This window comes from Tympanuchus pallidicinctus, unplaced genomic scaffold (assembly GCF_026119805.1).
Source record: "Tympanuchus pallidicinctus isolate F22 unplaced genomic scaffold, pur_lepc_1.0 scaffold31, whole genome shotgun sequence".
Classification (NCBI taxonomy): Eukaryota; Metazoa; Chordata; class Aves; order Galliformes; family Phasianidae; genus Tympanuchus; species Tympanuchus pallidicinctus.
This window is the reverse complement of record NW_026294749.1, coordinates 10,197,335-10,217,927: the sequence shown is the minus strand read 5'-3', so window position 1 is coordinate 10,217,927 and position 20,593 is coordinate 10,197,335. Positions and strand designations below refer to the sequence as shown.

Genomic DNA, 20,593 nt, shown 5'->3' with positions numbered 1-20,593 from the left:
CAATATGGAACGATTATAAATACTTGAAATTCATTACATTGAGGGAAAACTAATAGAAATACTCTTTTCATAGGAAAAAAGTGTATTTTTGGTGGTAAACCAAGCACCTGCTCATCAAACGTGTTCAAAACTCCATTGCACAGCAGTAGCATTTATCTGCTCCAGCCACGTCCAGCACACCTGGCAATGCAGCCTGCCCTGCCTCTGCCCTGCACCACAAGGTCAAACATCCCACTAGCTTTGGGGTTACATTGCTCTCTTTCTTCACATTTTAATAAAAAAAAACATTAAAAATTGAAATGTTTTGCTACTTATATACATTAATTATACTACATATTTCTATGAGAGCTCCAGAGCTCTTCCAGAAGTAATGCCTCCTGTAGTATTATGTTGGCCCATAACATCAAAGGCAGATGTTGCTGGTATGGGAGTAGGTTGTACATTCCCACCAATATTCCACTACATTTCATTGCTACATGACAGAGGGCAGCAGAAGGACAGAAAGACAAAATGTTATCTGACACGCAAGTGAGGACGAAGCAAAGATTTATTACTGAAACTCCTCCATGCAGAGGAAATTTCACCCACTCAGTGATATTTACTGATGCTTGCTGAATGATTGTGAAAATCAGTGGATGCGAGCTCAGTGAGGTGGTGGGCAGTGTGATTTAGCAGTGGCAACAGTGGGTCACCTCTGCTGGTACAGATTTTTATGAGCATAGAATACAGACTCTCATTGCTGGAAAAATACAAAGCTAATGGTGATGACTATGTTGAAAAAGTAGTGTTTTGTAGCTCAGAATTTGCTCAATTATCAACAGTGTTACTGCGCTCTTCGTACCTGATGCAGTTTCAATGGATTTAAATAGGAGGCATTACTTACAAAGCAACCTACATTATGCAGATCAAGACAATTCCCCCACATTCAGTGCTGCCCAGTCAAGCCAAATGCTTGGACACTCACGGAATATAAGATCAGCAGCATCCCACGTGTCTTCCAATCTGTGTTTTGTTTTAAAGAAAAGGATAAGACAGTCCACAGATATTAAAGAACTTATCTCAATCAGCCTTTTCCCAAACACGGCATTTCAGCAGTAGCAAGAGTCCAATAAGTCTGCTACCATCTATTACCAGAAGCACAGAGCCCTCCAGAACTAAAGTGCAGAGGAAACACGAAAGAACAGCACAGCTGCTTATTTGTTTTAGAGCTGATCTACAGATACAAACTGAAAATTATTGTAAGGCACAACTGGCATAGCAATTACACTTGTTACAGCACAACTTTTTAAAAGACCATTTTATCAACTAAAGCATTTTTAACTAAGACCAAAGCAGAAGCAATGAGCTCAAAATGAAGTCCTGTGTCCTCCCAACAATCTCAGCTAAATAAAGAAAAATAAAAACTCACAAGTTCGGCTGACCTTAAAATGATATTTTAATCCCCACCATGCAGCTTTCCATTGTAAATTATTAACACACTTCACATGCTTTCCTATACTCACAAAAAAAACCTTCAGAATTCTGAGGCTAGCCAAACATTCAAAAGATTTGTGCAATCCGAGGGAAGATTAGATTAAAGAAAAAGGGGTGGAGGAGGTCGTACTGTGTTAAGAAGTAGCATGGAAGGAATGGTGCTCATGCCAATGACCATAACTACCTTTCAGGTGCCTGAGCTAACAACAAAACCCCCTGTATAATCAAAGGAAAAGAAGCTGTCGCTATTGACCTCCTTACCTCCAGGAGGTGCTTCAGTAACACACTCAGCTAATTAGACTTAACTCAGGAATCTACAACGTACAGCAAAAAGTTTATAAACAACTGTTTGGATAATACATTCACCTTTGAATGTCTGTAGTAGCAGATAAAATGCCTCTCTAAGCAAGGACAGAAAGCCTATTTTAACAGACTTTTACCAGGGCTGCTCTGAATGTAATGTATCCTATGTTATTAAGTCAGAGATGAATGTCAGCGGTATGGCAATATGGGTTCAATGTTGCCATGCAGTAGAGGGCAGCAGAGGGGTAGTCTGACAAAATGGCTTTTGGCAATGAAGTCTATAAGAAACAAAGGTGCATCACTGAATTCCTTCACGTGAAAAAATTACAGAGACCAAACAGAGGATGCAAGCACAGGGAGGAAGTGGGTGGTACATTTCAGCAGTGGTGACACTGAAGCAAACGAGAAGCTACATTCCAGACAACAGTGCACAGCTGCCACATCACAAAGTGATAACGTCTCAGTCAGCTCTTCCATGCAAACCAGCCAGTGGCAGGGACTACGTTGAAAAATCATGTTTTGTAGCTGAGAATTAGCTCTATCAAACAGTGCTACTGTGCTCTTTGTATCTGCCGTAGTGTCTATGGAAATATAGGAAGCATTACTTTTGGAGCAACTGAAGTATTTGCCAAAGAAAACTCTCTGTTCTTTATTCTGTAACCTCACTTTAAAAGACAATGTCTTCTAAACATAACTATAAAAACACCTGTGAAACAATACTAGAGAAAGGGATGTCCAAAACCAAGCAGACTCAGTAAAGGTTACAATACTGTGTTTTTAGAGAGAGATCCATAAGTAATTCAACCTAACACACATCTTACATCCATATAATTCATCATGCTTCAAATCTTTCCTTTTAGGCACTAGTTTGAGAATATGGTCTGCAACACAGATGGCACGTGTTCTAAATCCCAAAATGCCTCCAAAGGAACTGAATGCCACGTGGTTTCAAATGCCACGCTGTTTCTTCAGTCACACACTCAACCTTGACAAAACATTAAGTAGCCCCACACTCTCTACAGATCAAAACGTCTTCTTGATTCACAATGTCAAATTGATGTTAACAGGAATGGAACTGTTGTTTTTTTGGTTTTAAATCTAGACTGTGTTAACGAAGTGTAAAAAAGTCACTATAAAAGGTTAGAGCAATTTTACAGTGGGCAAGGTGCTGATTTGCTGGCATTTCTTCACATCTGGGATCTCACAAAAACAAACCCAATCCTTGTTCACAGATGCAGAGTTTAAAAAACCAAACAAACTGTTAGACTGAAGTTTAGAAAAATGTTTCCAGCTCCTATTAACTGTCCTCCTTTGATTGTCCATTAACAGTAAGGATAAGAAAAAACATTTGTAAATGCCTTCTCCAATCACAATTTAAACTTGAGACAACTGATTTACTAAATCATTCTAGTATTTGCATTACTGCTTCAAACCAAATGCTATGTAAACCTGCAAAATAAGAAGAAAAGCTATATTAATCTAATTATTTCAAATTTTAATGTGAAGCACAATTACTTTAGAATCACTGTATCACACTGAAGGATCAGCAGCTACAATTACGTATTTTTTACTCTTAAAAATATGAAACTTTTATTTAGGTCTATCAACAGATTTTGCTTCTCCATCTCTCAATCTCAGAACATCATTTTTTGCCATCCAGACTCAGTGAGCTGAGCTGTCATTTCAACATTTTGGAAATTATACGCTAACAAACATTTTGTTGCCTTCTGACACACAGCCATTGCCAGAACGGTTCTTCAACCAAAAACAAAAGACATTACACCAGAAAAAATGAGTGAGAAGTGTTTAAAGCAGTTTTGCAGCAACAAAAAGCAGAAGTAACTGCTCAATATTTCCTCAGGATCTGCCTACAAAATAAGCCCTCATGCCAGTACCTGCTAATAACTTAAAGCAATCAAGTGATATACCAAATCTCTTTCCTTTTCTCTTTAGTGTATGCTAGGTAGATCACCTGAAATTCCACGTACAAATCTGCCAAGTGATTTCAATCAATGCCAGGAATGTGAGACAAATTAAAACACTGCGTATGTACAAATGCAAATAATCACTAATGCACTCCTACGGGAATCAAGCGAGGTAACAGGAAATGAGAAATACATTGTAATGAATTAAATCGAGGTACTAATAACAGCAGGAAGCAACTACAGTATGCAGCAACTGCATATATGTCCCCTCTTCCCCAGAAAAGTAAAATATGCTTCACGATGCCAAAAAATTCAAACATGCACATAGAAGACATGCAGTCTGGTAACATAAATGACGATTTTGCACTACACAGACTCTTCAGTTTTGTTTTTAATGGTACATAGGACAAGCTACATCTGAGGTAACCTTTACTGTTAGAAGCAGCTAAATCTTAAGGAAATGCAACCTTCCCTTATATACGTACCTGAGTACCATGCAAATCTGCCTTGCCAAAATATCTGATATGTTTTTAACTACAATAAATGGAATGGACCTCTTAGTACATCGTAATTCCAGAACAGTGAAAACCTCTTGCTGACACAGGGAAAAAAAAAAAAAAACCTGATGCCATTCTGATTGGGCACAGAAAATCCGAGCTGCATCACAGTGCGAGCCTCATAACACCACACCCAGCAGCTTGGTTGGGATATCATCTCCGTGAATGAACAGCCAGGCTTCACGCGATAAACTCGCTTTTAAATGCACCATACAGCAGATTTGTTGACCTCAAAGAAGAAAGAGTGATTTTAAGCTTTATTAGCCAAAGCATTCAGGAAATAAGCACTAACACCTGTTAGCAAAGATCATACAAACCCCTCTGATCTGAAGATAGATCTATACTCCTTACTAGTTCATTGTCTCTGTGACCACGTTAAAGTGACAACAGATCTATTTTCTTCTTCATAATCTTGTGGGGTATTTACTCAAGTCTAATGTATGCAGTGCTTCTGCATATGAATAATTGCGTAGGAAACTCGGGAAAACCTCACCTCACTCAGTGTGGTCGTCTGAACTTCTGAATCCTTTCAAACACTGCAGAGTAAGTCCCTGAGCCAAGAGATCACTTTTTGTGTGTTCAATTAAGTGACTAAATTGAAAATAAAATTCAATAAAGTGTCATTTTTAAGCTGTTACCTTAAATAGTTCTCAAATACAGGTTTCAGTAATCATTCAGGTGACAGCACAGCTACACAGTGCCATCTAGCAGTGACTAACAGCACAGCAGTTACCATGATATTACATTTATTACATGGCATAGTTTGTAGAGGCCTTACTCCTTTAAGTACATTCCAAGAAACCAGCAGAATTGCTGGTAAGTAAACCAAAGATAAATTTCAACAGACCAAATCTACACCGGCTCCTACAGTTCTCAGCTCGCTGAACACTGGTGGGAGAAGGTATTTAAAAGACTTCTCTTAAATAGCTTCCTATTTATGCTAAAATTCTCCAATTTTTTCAGAGAAGGTTTACAAAATTAAAAAAGAGAAAAGAATTTTCATTATTATGGAGCCTTGTAGAGTTACTGCCTCAAGTCCGATATCAAAATTTTGATCTAATATTCATCTAAATTTTTTTCTTCACTGAATGCAGGAACTTAAGATTTGCTTCTCTGCTTCTCATAACTCTAACACTATAAAAGCATCTTACACCACTACTTACACTTATAAAAGCTACATACACCAATAAATCCAAACCTGCTACAACATGGAGGAAGAAATGTAATCATTTATACCCAAAGAACTCGTAACAAGATGAAGTCCTTACCAGCTGAAGTCATACAAAACACCTACAGAAATCAAACAGTGTACAAAACACTAAAATAAAAAGGGTTTCAAGTCTAAAGCTCTTTTTTTTCCAATCACATCTCAAGTACTTCTCAGCATAAGCAAACTCCGGTGCTAAATGAAAATTGTTGCCACCTCTTGCCCACTACAGTCACGCTCTCTCCTCTTCCTTTCTCGATGCATGCATACAGGTACCTTCAAAGATTTGTGCACCTCTGCAGCAAACCAATGACCTAATCTGGGTTTAGATTACAATGGCTAAAAACCATTGTGAATGTATTTGTGAAATACAGCAAAGTAAAGGCAAAAAATAAAAGTGCGGTGACAATCTTCTGCTTTTCAATTCAGAGGTCACATTCTTCAATTAGAAAAAAATAGAATACCACCTTTATGAACAAACAGTACTGTCTCTACATCAGCTATGACAGCAAATCTTATTAGAGATTTAAATACTCTAAAATCTCTACAAATTAGTAGCAATTTGATACTTCATTTAAAAAATATTGCAAGATGCTTGTTGAAGGTAGTACACAAGCTATCAGAAAGTCAGACGTTTCATCTCGAGCAGCTCTTCATCAAAGCCATCTCCCACAGATATTTTTTCTTCCATTACTGCGTCCATTTGGTTTTTAAAGTAACAGTTAGGAAAAGCTATTTGCTAATAGACTTTGATCTAGGTTCCAGCTGTCATGGGACTTAAGTTTGGAAGCCGTATTTTGAATAACGTGTCAAACAACTTTTTATCCTTTCACCAGAACTGCACACACCAGATGAAGAGACTAATGCACTTCAATATTGATGAAAATAAACCAGAGAACGTCCAACGAAGTGTAACAAGAGATCAGAGATCTAGTGGATGCGAGCTATGGTAGAAGCTTTGAGGAATTCAGTCTGTTTAGCCTAGACACTAGAAGCCCATGGAGAGAAGTGATAACAGCACTCAAGTACGTGAAAGGTTGCTATGAAGAGGAAAGGAATCAGACGTTCTCCATACCCACTGAAGAAAACAAAAGCAGTTGTGTGCTTGAACTCTGTTAAAAGATGAAGTATACGCATTCAAGTAGAAAGAACAGTTGATCATTTGCAGCAGATTATGAATTTATTACTGGAGATTTTTGACAATCTGCTAAAAACAAATACGCAGTAACGGTCCAGCCTTGGAAAGGAAAGATCAGTCATGCAGGTGCCTTTTATGCTGTGACCTGTGAGAGATTTCAACAGCGCACAAGGAATCTCTGCCAGTCACGAACATGAACTTACAAACTACTCCCTACCCGGTGGTCAGGGAAAACATTACTTAGTTCCTCTTCTCAGCTTCCTCTGCAACACTTTCAACCCCAGCAATGACCTCCACTTACTGTACCTGCTGCTTGGACTGTCTGCTTGAAAACAAGAAATATTAAGCTGATGTACTTCTAAATGATGACTATTTCTCCCCAATTCACTGAACAGCACAAGTGAAGCTTACAGTCACCATCACATGCACATACTTCAGCCTCAACAAAGGAGACACTGAAAGCAATAAAAACCACACAGGTCGAGTGCATTGTCATATCTACAGAAGATGAGGCTGCTTCACTGCTCTGCATTTCAAAAGTCATGGATAGAACCAAAGACCATTTGAAAAACACTTCAGTTTGTTAAACAAAAAACACCTCACAGCAAAAATGATTTGTGGAAACAGTCAACATGGGTTCACGAGGGGAGAATCCTGTTTAACTAACTTAGTTTCTTTTTATTACAACGTTCTCCACCTAGTTGATCACGGGAAGGCTGCTGACATTATCTTTTTGGATTTCAGTAACGCTTTTGATGCTGTTTCTCACAGTATCATTCTAGACAAAACACCCAGCATACAGCTGAACAAAAACATAATGCAATGGGTGAGGCAGATGGATCAGACCCAAACGGTCACAGTAAATGGGATCACAGCTGGCTGGTGGCCCGTCACAAGTGGGGTTCCTTCCACAAGTCTCCACTTTAGAGCCAGTCCTCAATGTTTTCAAAAATAATCTGCACACAGGACTAGAAGGTGTTTTTCAAACTTTGTTGATGATATGAAATTTGAAGGAGCTGCTGACATCACCGAGTGTGGAGAAACCTTGCAGAGATACCTATATAAATTAGAGAGCTGGGCCATCATCAAGTGCAAGAAGTTTAACACAAGCAAGTGCTGGATTCTGCAGATTAACATTCAGCAATCCTAAGCAATTCCTTCAAAGCATGACAACAGCAAGCAAAAATGTCAGCCCATAAACAAGCAACAGAATTTCAAGTCAACTATCACTTAGGGACTCAATTACAAACAAGCAAACTTCTACCCTTAAAGTCTGGCCAACAAAAGCTAAGAGTCCAAGATGCCTAATAAAATCAGCAGCCAAGTGATCTGTCTGCTATTAAATCATATGCCAAAAAACTCACTACCCTATACACCAGTGTCTTGTACCAATCAACAGCAATGCAGTTTTGGCACGATTAACTTGAAGCCTATTTATAGTCATCCAAGACAAAGTTCTGCTTAGCTTCTTGCTGTAAGTAAATTCCAAAGCTAGGGATTTGACGCACGAGATAAATGCTTATGTCTTCTGTTTAAATACATAGGTCACTCCAAAACTAGTGCCTCCTGCTGATTTTCATGGAAACCAATACCTGATCACCATCAGCTACACATTTTGGCCAGCAACAAACAAGAGCCACGCTTGTAAAGAATTGCAGCAGGAGAGGTGAGCCACTGCCACCCCTGTTGAAATGCACTACTCACCATTTCACTGCGCTCACATCCACTCTTTGGTCTCCACAAATGTTCAGCAAGCAACAGTAAACATCAATGCTTTTTTTCTGCATGAAGAAATTCAACAACACATCTTTGCTTCATACACGCTTCCTTGTCAGGAATTTTGTCAGCCTACCCCTCTGCTGCCATCTGTCAAACAGCAATCAAGTGTAATGGGCTATCGACAGGAAGGTTCCATCTTTGCTGCCACGCCATCGATACCCACCTCTGACACAGAAACAGGATGCATTACTTTCAGAGCAGCCCTCACAGATGAAACCTCTTTCTCAAACCCAACACTCAGAGTTAACTACAAATGGCAACATATCAATGCTTACAAGATTGACAGATAGGCTTATCTGCAGACACATCATATCACAGCTAAGCATTGCTATTTTAAAGACTGCATCGGGGATGCCAGCTTAGTATCCAGGGGGAGCTTAACTCATCTGCTCACAGGAACTATCCTACTTTCCACAACTGTTTGAAATGAGCAGAAAAAAAGATACCACTGAAACAGGATAGGATGAGAAGGAAATTTTCTAAGAACGGCAGACATCAGTTATGACACTAACATTCCAAAGTACAGCTCTACCATGCAGTAGAATTGAGATGCAGAGACACTATTTCCCTTATGGTTAACAGCCCCTCTGTTTCTGCAGACGTCAAGTAATTACTGAGTTTCTGTGAAAGATTAACAGCCTACATGTAACTTGCTTAATATCAAAATAGTCCTCTGAGCAACACCTCCAGCAAAGAACAGAAGGACTGAAGATTCCACAGTAATTCCATATCTTCAGAAGGAGGATACAAATAGCACACCAACTTGTTCCAACTTTGTATCAGACTGTGGCAATTCCATGAGCACAGAGCATCCTCCCTGCAAATTCATTCCAGCAAACAGCTGGAAAAGCTCCCAAACTCTGCCAGGGAAAGGTTGCTCTTGGCTAGCTTGCAGTTGTCCATTGTTTTAAACATCACTCATAATAAGAGATTATGTAAAAAAAAAAAATAAAAATTAAACAGTGGAAAAAACTACAACCCAGAAGTTCTGTTGAAGAACATGAGAAGTTTATGCCCACCCATAATAAATACAATATTTGCACATGCCCAAATTAACTGTAACAAAATTCACACGCTATGCGTTCAGCTAGGCCTCATTAACATCTGACCTAGGCCTCCACAGCAAGCAACACTCTCCCTTAAAAACAGTCTTTTATTTATTTAAATCAGACCTAGACATCATTTAGAATTTACTTGAATAAATTAAAAATCTAGTATTGAAAATGTAGCACTGCACTAATGACAATAGTTACCTACCTGAAACGTTATCACTATCAAGCTGTAACAATTAATTACTAATCTGCAACATTAACTCAGTTTGCCTTTGCCCTATTAGCTAAACTCAGAGCTTCGCTAATGCTGTAGTTCTGCATCTCAACAGATAACATTTGTTCAGCTGTCCCCACAATTTCAAGTGTCTTAATGGAAAGCTTTAAGACAGCTGACATAAACTATTAAACAAAAATTAACCCTTTGATGAAAATAAGTAGGGATTTGATAATTATAAGGAAAAATTTTTAATTAACGTTTCAAATAGGAGTCCTTATACCACCTACATCAACTTCTCTAAATCAAACAAGCACCAGGAAAGAGCTCTTCATGACTTTAACAATTGTAACCCTTTGTTTTATATATATATATATATATATATATATATATATATATATATATATATACACATGAATCCTGAATCCACAATACAGACTCCTTGAGAAGGGAATCCAACACAGAGCCTAACAAAGTGGCAATTCTCAGCTAAAATAGACACTTTAAAAAAAAACCTGAAGTGCAATTGCCAAGTTATCAACTAAATGGACGTAAAGATCAGAACACTGACAGCAAATAATTTAAAATAGAGCAGATTTAACTAAATGCATACAACTACACTTTGCCTAATAACCCAGTAACCCTAAGTTAAATCAGTAATATAGACCAACAATAATTAAAAAGCTACCTGCCCAGCTTACTGACAAAAGACACCAAGTGCTATCAAAACACAGGCAGGAATAGCTGTGCCCCAGATCTGCACTGCTTATCCGATGCTGCCATCTCTTGGGCCCCAATGATACAGCACTAAGCATCACCTCCAAAGGGTTAGAGCTTCTGTCTTTAAACACACCTAAGTCTCAGGCACAGTCTGCAATCTACTTAATATATTACCTTATCATGATTTAACTACTGTGCAATAGGAAAGCATTAATCTAAACAGAAATTGGAAGGGATGTTTGAACTCAGACATGCCAATCAGGCCTGGGGAAATACTGTGCTGTGCCATAAAAAGAAAGGAAGTAGTACACGTGAATAGCACGTATTATCTAAGCAGCAGATACACTCCAAGAGTAGGGCTTTCAGAGAAGGAAAACATCAACACACATTTTTATTAGTTCCCCTGTCACTGGACCTGTTTTGTACATCTGGGAATTGTGGGTACTCTCATCCAGGCTCACATGAACATATCTCTAGTTGGCCAAGATGAGTCACTAGGGAAATATAAACTGCACACAGCCCCATTGGAGGGTAGGGGACGAAGAGAAAGTACTTCCAAGAACTTCCACAAAGACTATGATCAAAAGATAACCTTCCTTTCCCAAGCTCCTACCTCAGAGTACACTGGCAAAAACCTGATTTATAAAAATCTGGTCTGCTCTTCTACTACCTTCCCTAAGTTTTCTATTAATAATTACTTGTTACATGTGAGACATGTGAAACCAGCTGAGTAGAATGCCCTACATCACTTACATGACTAAACTGAGCTTGCTTCATCACTATTTATGCACTTACTGATTGCTTAACCATCTACCACATAAATACATTTTAGTTATGAGGATGCAAGTTACTAGAACTCAAAGTTTACATTCTATAATGTTATAATGTGATGGAAACTACTGCAATAATAGCAGAGGGGCACAATCCTAGTCTGCAGCAAAAGAGAACAAGCCCAAATGCAGCAGCTTGCAAAGGAAGTAAAACCACTTACCTTTGGAAGGCCTCCAGCAGGCAGGGATCTCCAGCAGGATGCCCCTGCTTCCACTGCCAACCCTTACATGAGGTCTGGGAAGGAACAGATCCTGGCTCCACCTCTTCCACTCACTCATGTGCATTGTTTGCACCTGAGCATCACCAGGTTGGCCTTGCCTTCCCACCAGGTGCTTAATCACTGCTTCAGGCCATGACTCAGTATTTCCACTACACTTCCATAGTTCAATCCATTTCAAGTTCAGCCTTCTGTATTACAAGAAGTTCAGCACTGCCAGAACTAAATTCTATTGCACAACCAGTACAGCACATGGTCAATTTTTTTTTTCCATTACCCTGCACACAGAATTTACTTAGTCCTGCTCTCATCTTTCAGTTGCCAGCTCTGCGTCATGAAAGAAAAAAATAATCAATTTAGATGGACTGTAGAACAGATGAATAGCTTGAGATAAGGAAAATAATACATTCTTGATGTGATCAAGTGATAGAGGAATTGATAATGGCAGTGAAGCCATTAGGAGGAAAGTGTAGTTTTCTTCTTCCCTCATTAATTGAGCAAACATTTCCCAGTTTAAGTTCTATCCTCTAACAGAAACAACACCCTCAAGGCCATATATCCCAAAAACAGAAACTTGCCTAACTGGAATGAGGAGTTGATACCGAGGAAGCTGAGGTAGGAAAAAGATCACAATGAGGTCATATACCTTGCATTGTTCTGCAAGTCACAAGTTATCACTAAGAACTTTAGCCACACACAGGCTAGGAATCTTTACAGGGAACATAGTACCAGTAATATACAGCTGCCAAAACCACAAATACAGATTAGTTTACAAGGTCTCAGGGCACACAACTGCTGCAGATGAGAACCACTGCATAATGTTGCATTAAGCCCAAAATACAACAGGGCACCTCAGCAACTCCAGCAGAGCCACTGTCAGCCCTGCTGCTTCATAGAGCACTTTCCACTGCGATGGGCAAAACCTCTACTCCTGCCAAGGCATCTTGAAAAGATGGCATTGCATGAAGGTGGTCGTCCCATGCCACGATTGTAGAAGTTACAAGGTGGCATTTCATCATCTCTCCTCATGTCCTTAGCCATCTCACTATGGAAGCTTCAGATCTCGTTTCTCTTTGGACGATGGTGCTCGATATTTTTTAACAGTTGTTTCAGCAGCAGAGAAAAACCAGATGAAACAAAACAAAAATCACCACATCCACATCCCAGGCATTCACACACTGCCTGTGCCTGGCAGAGCAGGATATTCAGGCCCAAGCACCAGGAAATAGAAGACAAAGCAAACTTGTGACCATCAGCAGCTTAGAACCTCTGGAAACAGGAGATCATATTGTTGCAACTACACAGTGCTATCTCAAGTCAATGATACCTGAAGTGTGTCAATCAATCAAAAGTCCTCAGCATCCAATTAGCAGCCAGTTTGAATCTGAAAAAGACATCTGCCACATGAGCAATTGAACAGGTGTATAAGGTTATTGACTAATGCAAAAATTAAGCTGGATATGTGACACTAGAAATCGAAGGCAAATACTTCAGCAAGGGTATGAAAAAACACAGGATTTACATCTCAGTTCACTTCTCTGCACTGCCAGGCTACTTCACAGTGAATGACAGTTTAATCACTACAGAGTTGTAAGGGAAAACTGGTGCCTCTCATCTCCAGAAAGGTTGTTTGGGAATTCTGCGCATTTCTCCACATTCAGCCTCCTCAAAAAGCCTTTTCTCCTAAATTGGGACTGCAAACACAAGTACTTGAGAAGTACAATCTAAAAGCAAATACTAAACTGGAATTCTGATTGATAAGGCTGCACAATATGCACATCATTAGCAGTTAATAAACACTTGTCTTAGTTCTAGTTTGCTGGGGTTTTTGGTTTTTTTTGAAGCTATCTAAACCACAAGTGTGGTTCATACAACCATCCAGTAGTTGCTAATTTGTTTAACAAACTCTTGTGAAGGGGCAGAGAAGTGTTATCAGCAAGGTGGAAAGAGAAAGACCAACTGTTTATTCTTACCTGAATGCATATACCAGAAGCCTTGGTCAAATACCTCATCAATAGCTACACAGGCTGCAGAAAGCTTAAGTTAACAAACGTAAAGAATACAATAACCTGTTCAAGTGGAGATTATCTATTTACTAAATATCCATGAAATAAATTCAAGTTTAACATGACTGGAACTTTACTCTGCAATAGAACAGCAATTATAAAACCACATTTAAAAATATAAAATAAAGCATCAAGTTCTGAATTAGACTTAACACCTGAATAGCCTCAGTTGTTATTTCCCACTTGGATGAACACAATGGATGACACAGCATGCTTCACTGCATCTGTAGGCTGTCATCCAAAACCTGGGAGTGAACAATCCAAGTGTTACTAAGTATGGCTTATGCAGTACAATGAACATTAGGCAACGCCTCTGAATACCAGTTCTGAAGAGGAGCATCACTCCTTCAAACAAACTCACAGGTAAGTTGTCCAAGATAGTAAAAAAGGCACTTGTACAAAGACTAATGTCAAGTTGCAGAAATGAAACAAAACATCCTGATAACCTAACTTCTCTATGCTAAAGGAAAGCCAAGTTCACTGAATTCACAACAAATTTTCACTCTTTTGCTACTTCTGAAGTCTCACACTACAGGAGGGAAAAATGTTCCACACAAGCACTTATTTCTTAAAAATCAGGTAGTGATGATGAGCAGTTATTGGTTCAGTTCTGCTGAATTTTTATTAATAAAGACTTTTCTTCCTTTCTTACTGCTTATTCTTCTGGTACTTTTAATGCATTGCTAGTTTTTCCTCCTCACCTCTTAGCAATTATGATGGATCAGCCTAACTGCTTGATCCACCAGAAACGTATTCATGAATGTTAGGCCACAAATCATTCATCCCACAGAAAGAGAAACCTACAAATGCCAACAAGCATTAATAAGACTTTCCACTTTAGCAGCCTAACGTTTCTCAGCTGCTCAGCCAGCAGCAGCTGGCAGAAAGTGCTGTTAAATGGTACACATACTGAACTCCCTTCCCTAACAACCACCTGTTTCCAAGCACAGGAGAGCTCCCAGCTCTCCCACTGCAGGGTTTCTTTCTTCAGGGCCCACTAATGGGCAGCTATGCAGGCATATCTAACCTGTAGCGAGTCACGGTGCCAAGAAACCAAAGCCGGTTTCAGAACAAGTAAAGCCACAAGGTATATTATTTTCAGAATTAGCAAATACCACAGCACAGTCCTAGGCTAACAGCAGCAGGTCCACACTTTCAATAGGGTAGAATTCACACAGCAAACAGGGATCAGGAATAGTATTAGTAGTAGTTTTTCACAAGTCAGAAACTCACTTCTGTAATTAGAACACATTCTGGTCAACTTACAAAGTAAATTGCACTGTTACAGAAGTCTGTCTGATATCTCTTTCTATTATTTCCATCCTTGCAATTACATAGAAGATGCTGGAAATCGTGCTTGATCATTTTCCTCACCAAGAAACAAGAACTGCAAGTAAAGATAACATCTTAGTTCTTAAAAACAGAACATTATTCCAGCGTTTCTTCAACTCTTGAATTGTTGACTCAAAAACTCAGGAACTAGTAGGAAATAGGCTGACCAAAACACTTCTTATTTAAGTAATGCTCTTCAAGACGCTGACCAACAAATCATCTTTTTCACATTGGTAAATATTTTCATATTTTCCTCAAGTTTATAACAGTTTTTCACTAAACTAACAAATTCTAGCAACGAGAAACATCAATTTAGAAATCAGCCCTTGGAAAATAAGAGTTTTTTTTTATAAAGTTTTTTCTTTTCGTTGTTTAAACAAGCTACATTGAACTTCATTCTAAATATGCAAACGTTTATTGCAATTAAGTAACACTGGCTGTTACTGACTTCTTAATGACAAGAAGAGATCGAGCACCTTCATGACATTCTATCTTACTTTTGACAAGACAGTACAAAAACATAATGGGAGATACTTGAAGAATGTTCAGTAAACTTTATGTCCACAAGAGATACTTGAAGAATGTTAGGAAACTTTCTATACTGCTATTTCCTCTCTACAGAAGGATCAGAGCCTGATCAGTAAGCTATGCTAAAATCTTAGCTGCCATTTTGTCAAGAGCAGGACAACAGCCTTTGGCTTCACTGCACCCCTCAGACAAGTGATTGACCCCACTTCCTCTCCATCCTTCCACTAAAAACCACTGTCTGCAAGCACCTTCCCTTAGCCTTAACTTATTAAGGCTCAAGAAAACCAGACCATCCACTGCATGCTTTTGGGCCCTTGTGCTGGTGCCCAAACTGGCCCTAAGCTGAAGCACTGGGCACAGCACTCCAAATGTTCTCACCAATACCAAACGGAGCTGATGGGTCACTTTCTGCTAACAGGGCAGGACACAGACTCTTTTGCTGCAAGGGCACATTGCTGACTCGCATTCAGCTTCTTGTCTGCCTCAACCTGCCAAACTGCTCAGCTTACTCCCACCTTTAACACTTGGCACTTGGTCACAGTAACCCCAGGATTCTCCATTTGCCTTTACTGAATATCATAAGGTTCCTATTAACCCTTTCTCTCCAGTCTACCAGGGAGAATCTGAACAGAAGCACTGGTTTTCAACCTATCAAACATTTCTCTCATTTTGACATAGTCTACTAGCTGGTTGAAAGCACCTTACATGTCTTCCACGACCGGTAAAGACATCAAATAGCATCAGTCCCAGTGTCCCCGAGGCATCATCAGCAATCCAAGAACAAAACAGACACCCTCATATACACTTCTCAGCAGAAGCATCACTACGTTGAGCAGAAAGGGAGATGCCCTCTTAAATACAGTTACCACACTTGAAATACTTGCACTCAGTTCTACCCTCACTAAAAGCCTACGAAGGAGAATGTTCAACTGATGGATCTGTAAAAATTCACTTTTGCCAGAATCAGTAAACAATACTTTCTCTCTTCTGAACAAAAATGCAATTTCCAGAACTACTTAAATTAATCCAATTAAAAAGTTATATAATTTCACACACAAAAAAAACCACCGAACTTTTGCCTGCCACTTCAGCATTTTTAAATACGTTCATATATTTATATACACACAAATTAAGGACACTGACTGTTACTTTCTTTCATTATTAAAACAAATCTCACATTCAATTACAGAAATTATTCTGAAAATACTCCTGTCAGTTAGTGCTGCTCCTATTAAGTTTTCAGTTCTCTATTTCAGATTATAAAAGTGAACTTATTTATATTCCAAAGCTAAAAGCAATTTGGTTTTCTAAAAAGAGAAATTATCTCATATATATATATATATATATATTTATTTATTTATAAGTTTCTTCTTACACTTTTCCTATGTTGCTGCCAATAAAAATCCAATAGCACAAAACCTTAAAAAAAACCTGAGAAAACAGCAATAGCCCCTGGAGCACTGTACACCAGGAAACGTAAGGTAAGGAGAAGTTAAAAATGAAGAAAGTCACAAGGCCAAGCTGATACCTCCTTTGCAGTCACACCAAAATAGCTGCCACAAAGAAGGATTTCTGAATGAGCACCCCAAGGAAAAGAAGAAAAAGCATTTTCATCTTTTAAACCTACAGGATCCAGTCCTGTATCATCCCACCTCCATCCCATCCACCATCCCTATGAAGGATGATTCACACAGAACATCTCAATTCTGCTCCAGCAGCAAATATGCCTATTACTACATACCTGAAAACATGTAACAAGTTGCCATCTCTGAACACTTACCCCAAAATCCTGGACTAAGTGACTTTGCTGCTATTATTACCTGTAATTTTGTATCCATATGCAGCTAGCTGTCCCGCCATATATTCACCATCTGAATTATTGTGAGAACATCCCCACGTACGAATCCAGATCTTCTGAATACCAGGAATCACACTGTTACATAGAAATGAATCAAAAAGGCAAGTTAAACACAAGCTTCCACTTCAGAACTATTGAGCACATTAAGCTAACTGCACTTCTCTAAATATATAACATAAGTAACACAAACAGTAACAAATGCAGGAGGGGAAGGGCATCACAGCTGTTATTAAAGTAATAGAGCATTGCATCTGGGATGGAGATCACTTTCTTCACAGCAACCCACACAGTGCTGTGCTTTGGATGTACGACTACAACACTCTGATTGCACATTCAAGTTCTAGCTACAGCTGAACAGTGTTAGCCCAGCATCAAAGGCTTCTGCTTCCCACCATGCATTTCACTGCAAGTAGAACTGGGGTTTTCCATATCATATGACACCATAATCAACAACAACAACAAAAAAATAAGAACCCTGAGAATCTGGTCTATCCAAATTAAGCACTGCCCTGACACAGTCTGGGCATCAGTCTTCTGTAGGAGACTCCACACCTTCCCTTATTAAACCAGGCTTCATCTCAGGCCATACATTCTCTTGCTTTTGATCTTCTGACTTCTCACTCTCAGCCTGCTGGGAAAGGATGAGAAAGCAGCTGGGTGGGTACTGAGCTGTGGGCCAGGGCCAAACCACAAGAGTGCCAGTTAGAATTCTCAATGTTTGGGTTTCTTTTTGTTTTTTTAAATACGAGCTTGAATAAGCTGTAAATCACAGAACAGATGCAAGACCTTTTTTTTAGAGCAAGACAAGCATTTCCTGTGAACACATTTGAAGTTTCCAACAAAACAGAGTTTGAGATTTGCCTTCATTGCTTCCACGGATTGCCCCTCTCTTCCCAGACTAAAGCCTCGACTTTAAAGGCAAGACTGACTATCTAAGTCTATCTCAGGACAAACAAACAACCTCCAAAGTCTAAAAGCACTTGAAAACAACCGACACAAACAAGTCTCTAACAGTCTCCAAATAGTGGTGGAACTTCTAGACGCATTAAGGCTAAATCCTTGGTTGTCTCTAAGTAAAAGTAAGGCTAAATCCTTGGTTGTCTCTAAGGTTGTCCATCTTCTTCAGAACAGAGCAACCACTGACCCGTGCCAGGACTCTAAGGCAGTTCCAGAGCAAACCTGAGCAACAGCTCCTGGTGCCATTTCACTCACCACAAACATTTTGGTTTGGTTTTGCTATAAGTTTGTTTTGGGTCGGTTTGGGTGGGTTTTTTTGCTTTTGGACAGACTTTATTTTTTGGGGGGTTGTTTTTAAATAAAAGAACAACATGCAAGAAAGTTTCTTGTGCTGACACTATTTGGATTTAAATCTGAAGTTTACTTTAGATTTTGCAATTTTCTCAATGGATCGGACAAAGAAGAAACATGCTTTGCATCTGGGACTTCAACATTTAAGTGCTCTAAAAGTAAATCTTCTCACACAAGTAAGTTCTCAAGCAGGCTCCTTCAGGCACCGTGCAAGTTTCTGACCTCTCTGGATAGCACTTTCACACAATAAAAGTAGAATCACAGGTAATTTCATGTATATGAAAACATGGTTAGATCGTCTGCAACTATCTCAAGTTTCATAAGCAAACAGGAATGCTATCATCAAACAAAAAATCCAAAAGGCAGGACAGAAAATACCTTTAAGAATTCTGTGGTTTGGGTTTTGTTCATCTGGTTTTTATTTAACACAAATAGATCCAGTTTTACAACATCCTTCCCCTTCAACAACAGGGGTCATGGATGATAAATGCAACAACTAAAACAACCAACTTCTCTCAGCAACTGCCAATACATTTCTGTATATCCTCATTACAGTCAGTAGCTAATAAATTTCATCTCATTATGACATTAAGCCTCAGTTTGTCATCATTCTCATAATGATGTGCAGATTTCCCATTCTAGATGTCAGAAGACTATACAAGGACTGAAAAGCTGCACTCTTCAGAACAACTTAAGTAATTCAAATGGAGCACACAATTTTTCAGTAACACGTAAGTAACAGGACCCAATTTTTTTTTCAGTCTGATTACTTCATTAATCATATTTCCATCATAAAGGATCATAGTAAAGCATAGCTTGAAAGGAACCTTAAAATAATCTAGTTCTACCCCCTTGCTATGGGCATGGCTGTCACTCCCTACTACCAAATCAGGCTACCCAGGGCCTTAACCAACCTGGCTGTGAATGCCTCCAGGACTGGGGCCTCCACAGCTTCCCTAAACAACCCATTCCAGTGCCTCACCACCCCCTTCTAAATAAAGAATTTCTTCCAGAAATTTAAAGAAATTTAAGGAATTTAGCTAACCTAAATGTCCCTTGTTTCAGTTTAAAACCATTCTCCCCTGTCCTATCACTATCACACTGTGTAAAAAGTCAGTCTTCCTCCAAAGCTCTCTTGCTTTACTGGAAGGCTACAATGAGGTCTCCTTAGGGCCTTCTCTTCTCCAAGCTAAACAAGCTCAAATCCCTCAGCCTTCCTCCATAGGAGAGGTGCTCCAGCCCTCTGATCATCTCACTGGCTCTCCTCTGGACCTGTTCCCAGAGCTCTACATCTTTCTTGTGTTTAGGTCTCAGCCCTGGACCCAGTACCCCAGATGGGGCCTCGCAAAGGCAGAGCAGAGGGGCATGATCACCTCCCTCTCCCTGCTGGCTACCACTCTTCCAATGCAGCTCAGGATGCAGTTGCCCATCTGCCCTCCAAGTGCACTCTGCCAGTTCACATCCAGCATTTCATTCACCAGGGCTTCCAAGTCCTTTCAGCAGGGCTGATCTCAGTGACCAGTCCATACACAACCCTGGGATTGCTCTGACCCAAGAGTGCTCTCTACTGAAAAACCTAGAGGAAGATATTTGCCTAGGGGTTTATTATTCATTACCGCTGCATTTTACAAACGCTATTTACTCTTGTAAGTGATTCAGATTTTATATTTTGAGATAATGGGAACTTCCACCTTACTTTAATAACTTGAAAGTGAAGAAACAAGCAAGACAGACCTAATGGTAGAACTTACCTGTCACATGGAGGATCATCATCTGTCTGAGTTCCTTGCTTCCAACTGCGCTTTCGCACTTTGGGAAAAACATTCTTTCTTACATATCGCCAATCATGGGGCTTCAAATCTTGTGCTGACACAATGTCTTCAATATCTTCCAGCACTGAGTCACAGGCAGCAGGCATCTCTGAGAAACGTGAGACTGCCATTAGCAAGCACTTGAACACAAAGCCAGGTTCTAGCACATATCTGAACTACAGCATACATGCAAGGGATATTCAGCACGCAAAGACAATCAGCTATCCCAAGTTATTTCCTGATGCTGTTTTCTCCCAAGATCCTCCAGGCAGGG

At 39.5% G+C, this 20,593-nt stretch overlaps 1 protein-coding gene across 2 annotated transcripts in view; it reads right to left on the bottom strand.

Moving 5' to 3' along the window:
• Window positions 1-20,593, bottom strand: part of CDKAL1 (CDK5 regulatory subunit associated protein 1 like 1) — a 364,386-nt gene that overhangs the window by 341,203 nt on the left and 2,590 nt on the right. For both annotated transcript variants that reach the window (XM_052697955.1, XM_052697956.1), the window contains exons 3-4: window positions 20,260-20,428; window positions 17,163-17,275 (exon numbers count right to left, since the gene is read on the bottom strand). In XM_052697955.1, the coding sequence (XP_052553915.1) occupies window positions 17,163-17,275; window positions 20,260-20,426 (280 nt within the window). In that variant the 5' untranslated portion in view covers window positions 20,427-20,428. The remainder of the gene's footprint in view (window positions 1-17,162; window positions 17,276-20,259; window positions 20,429-20,593) is intronic.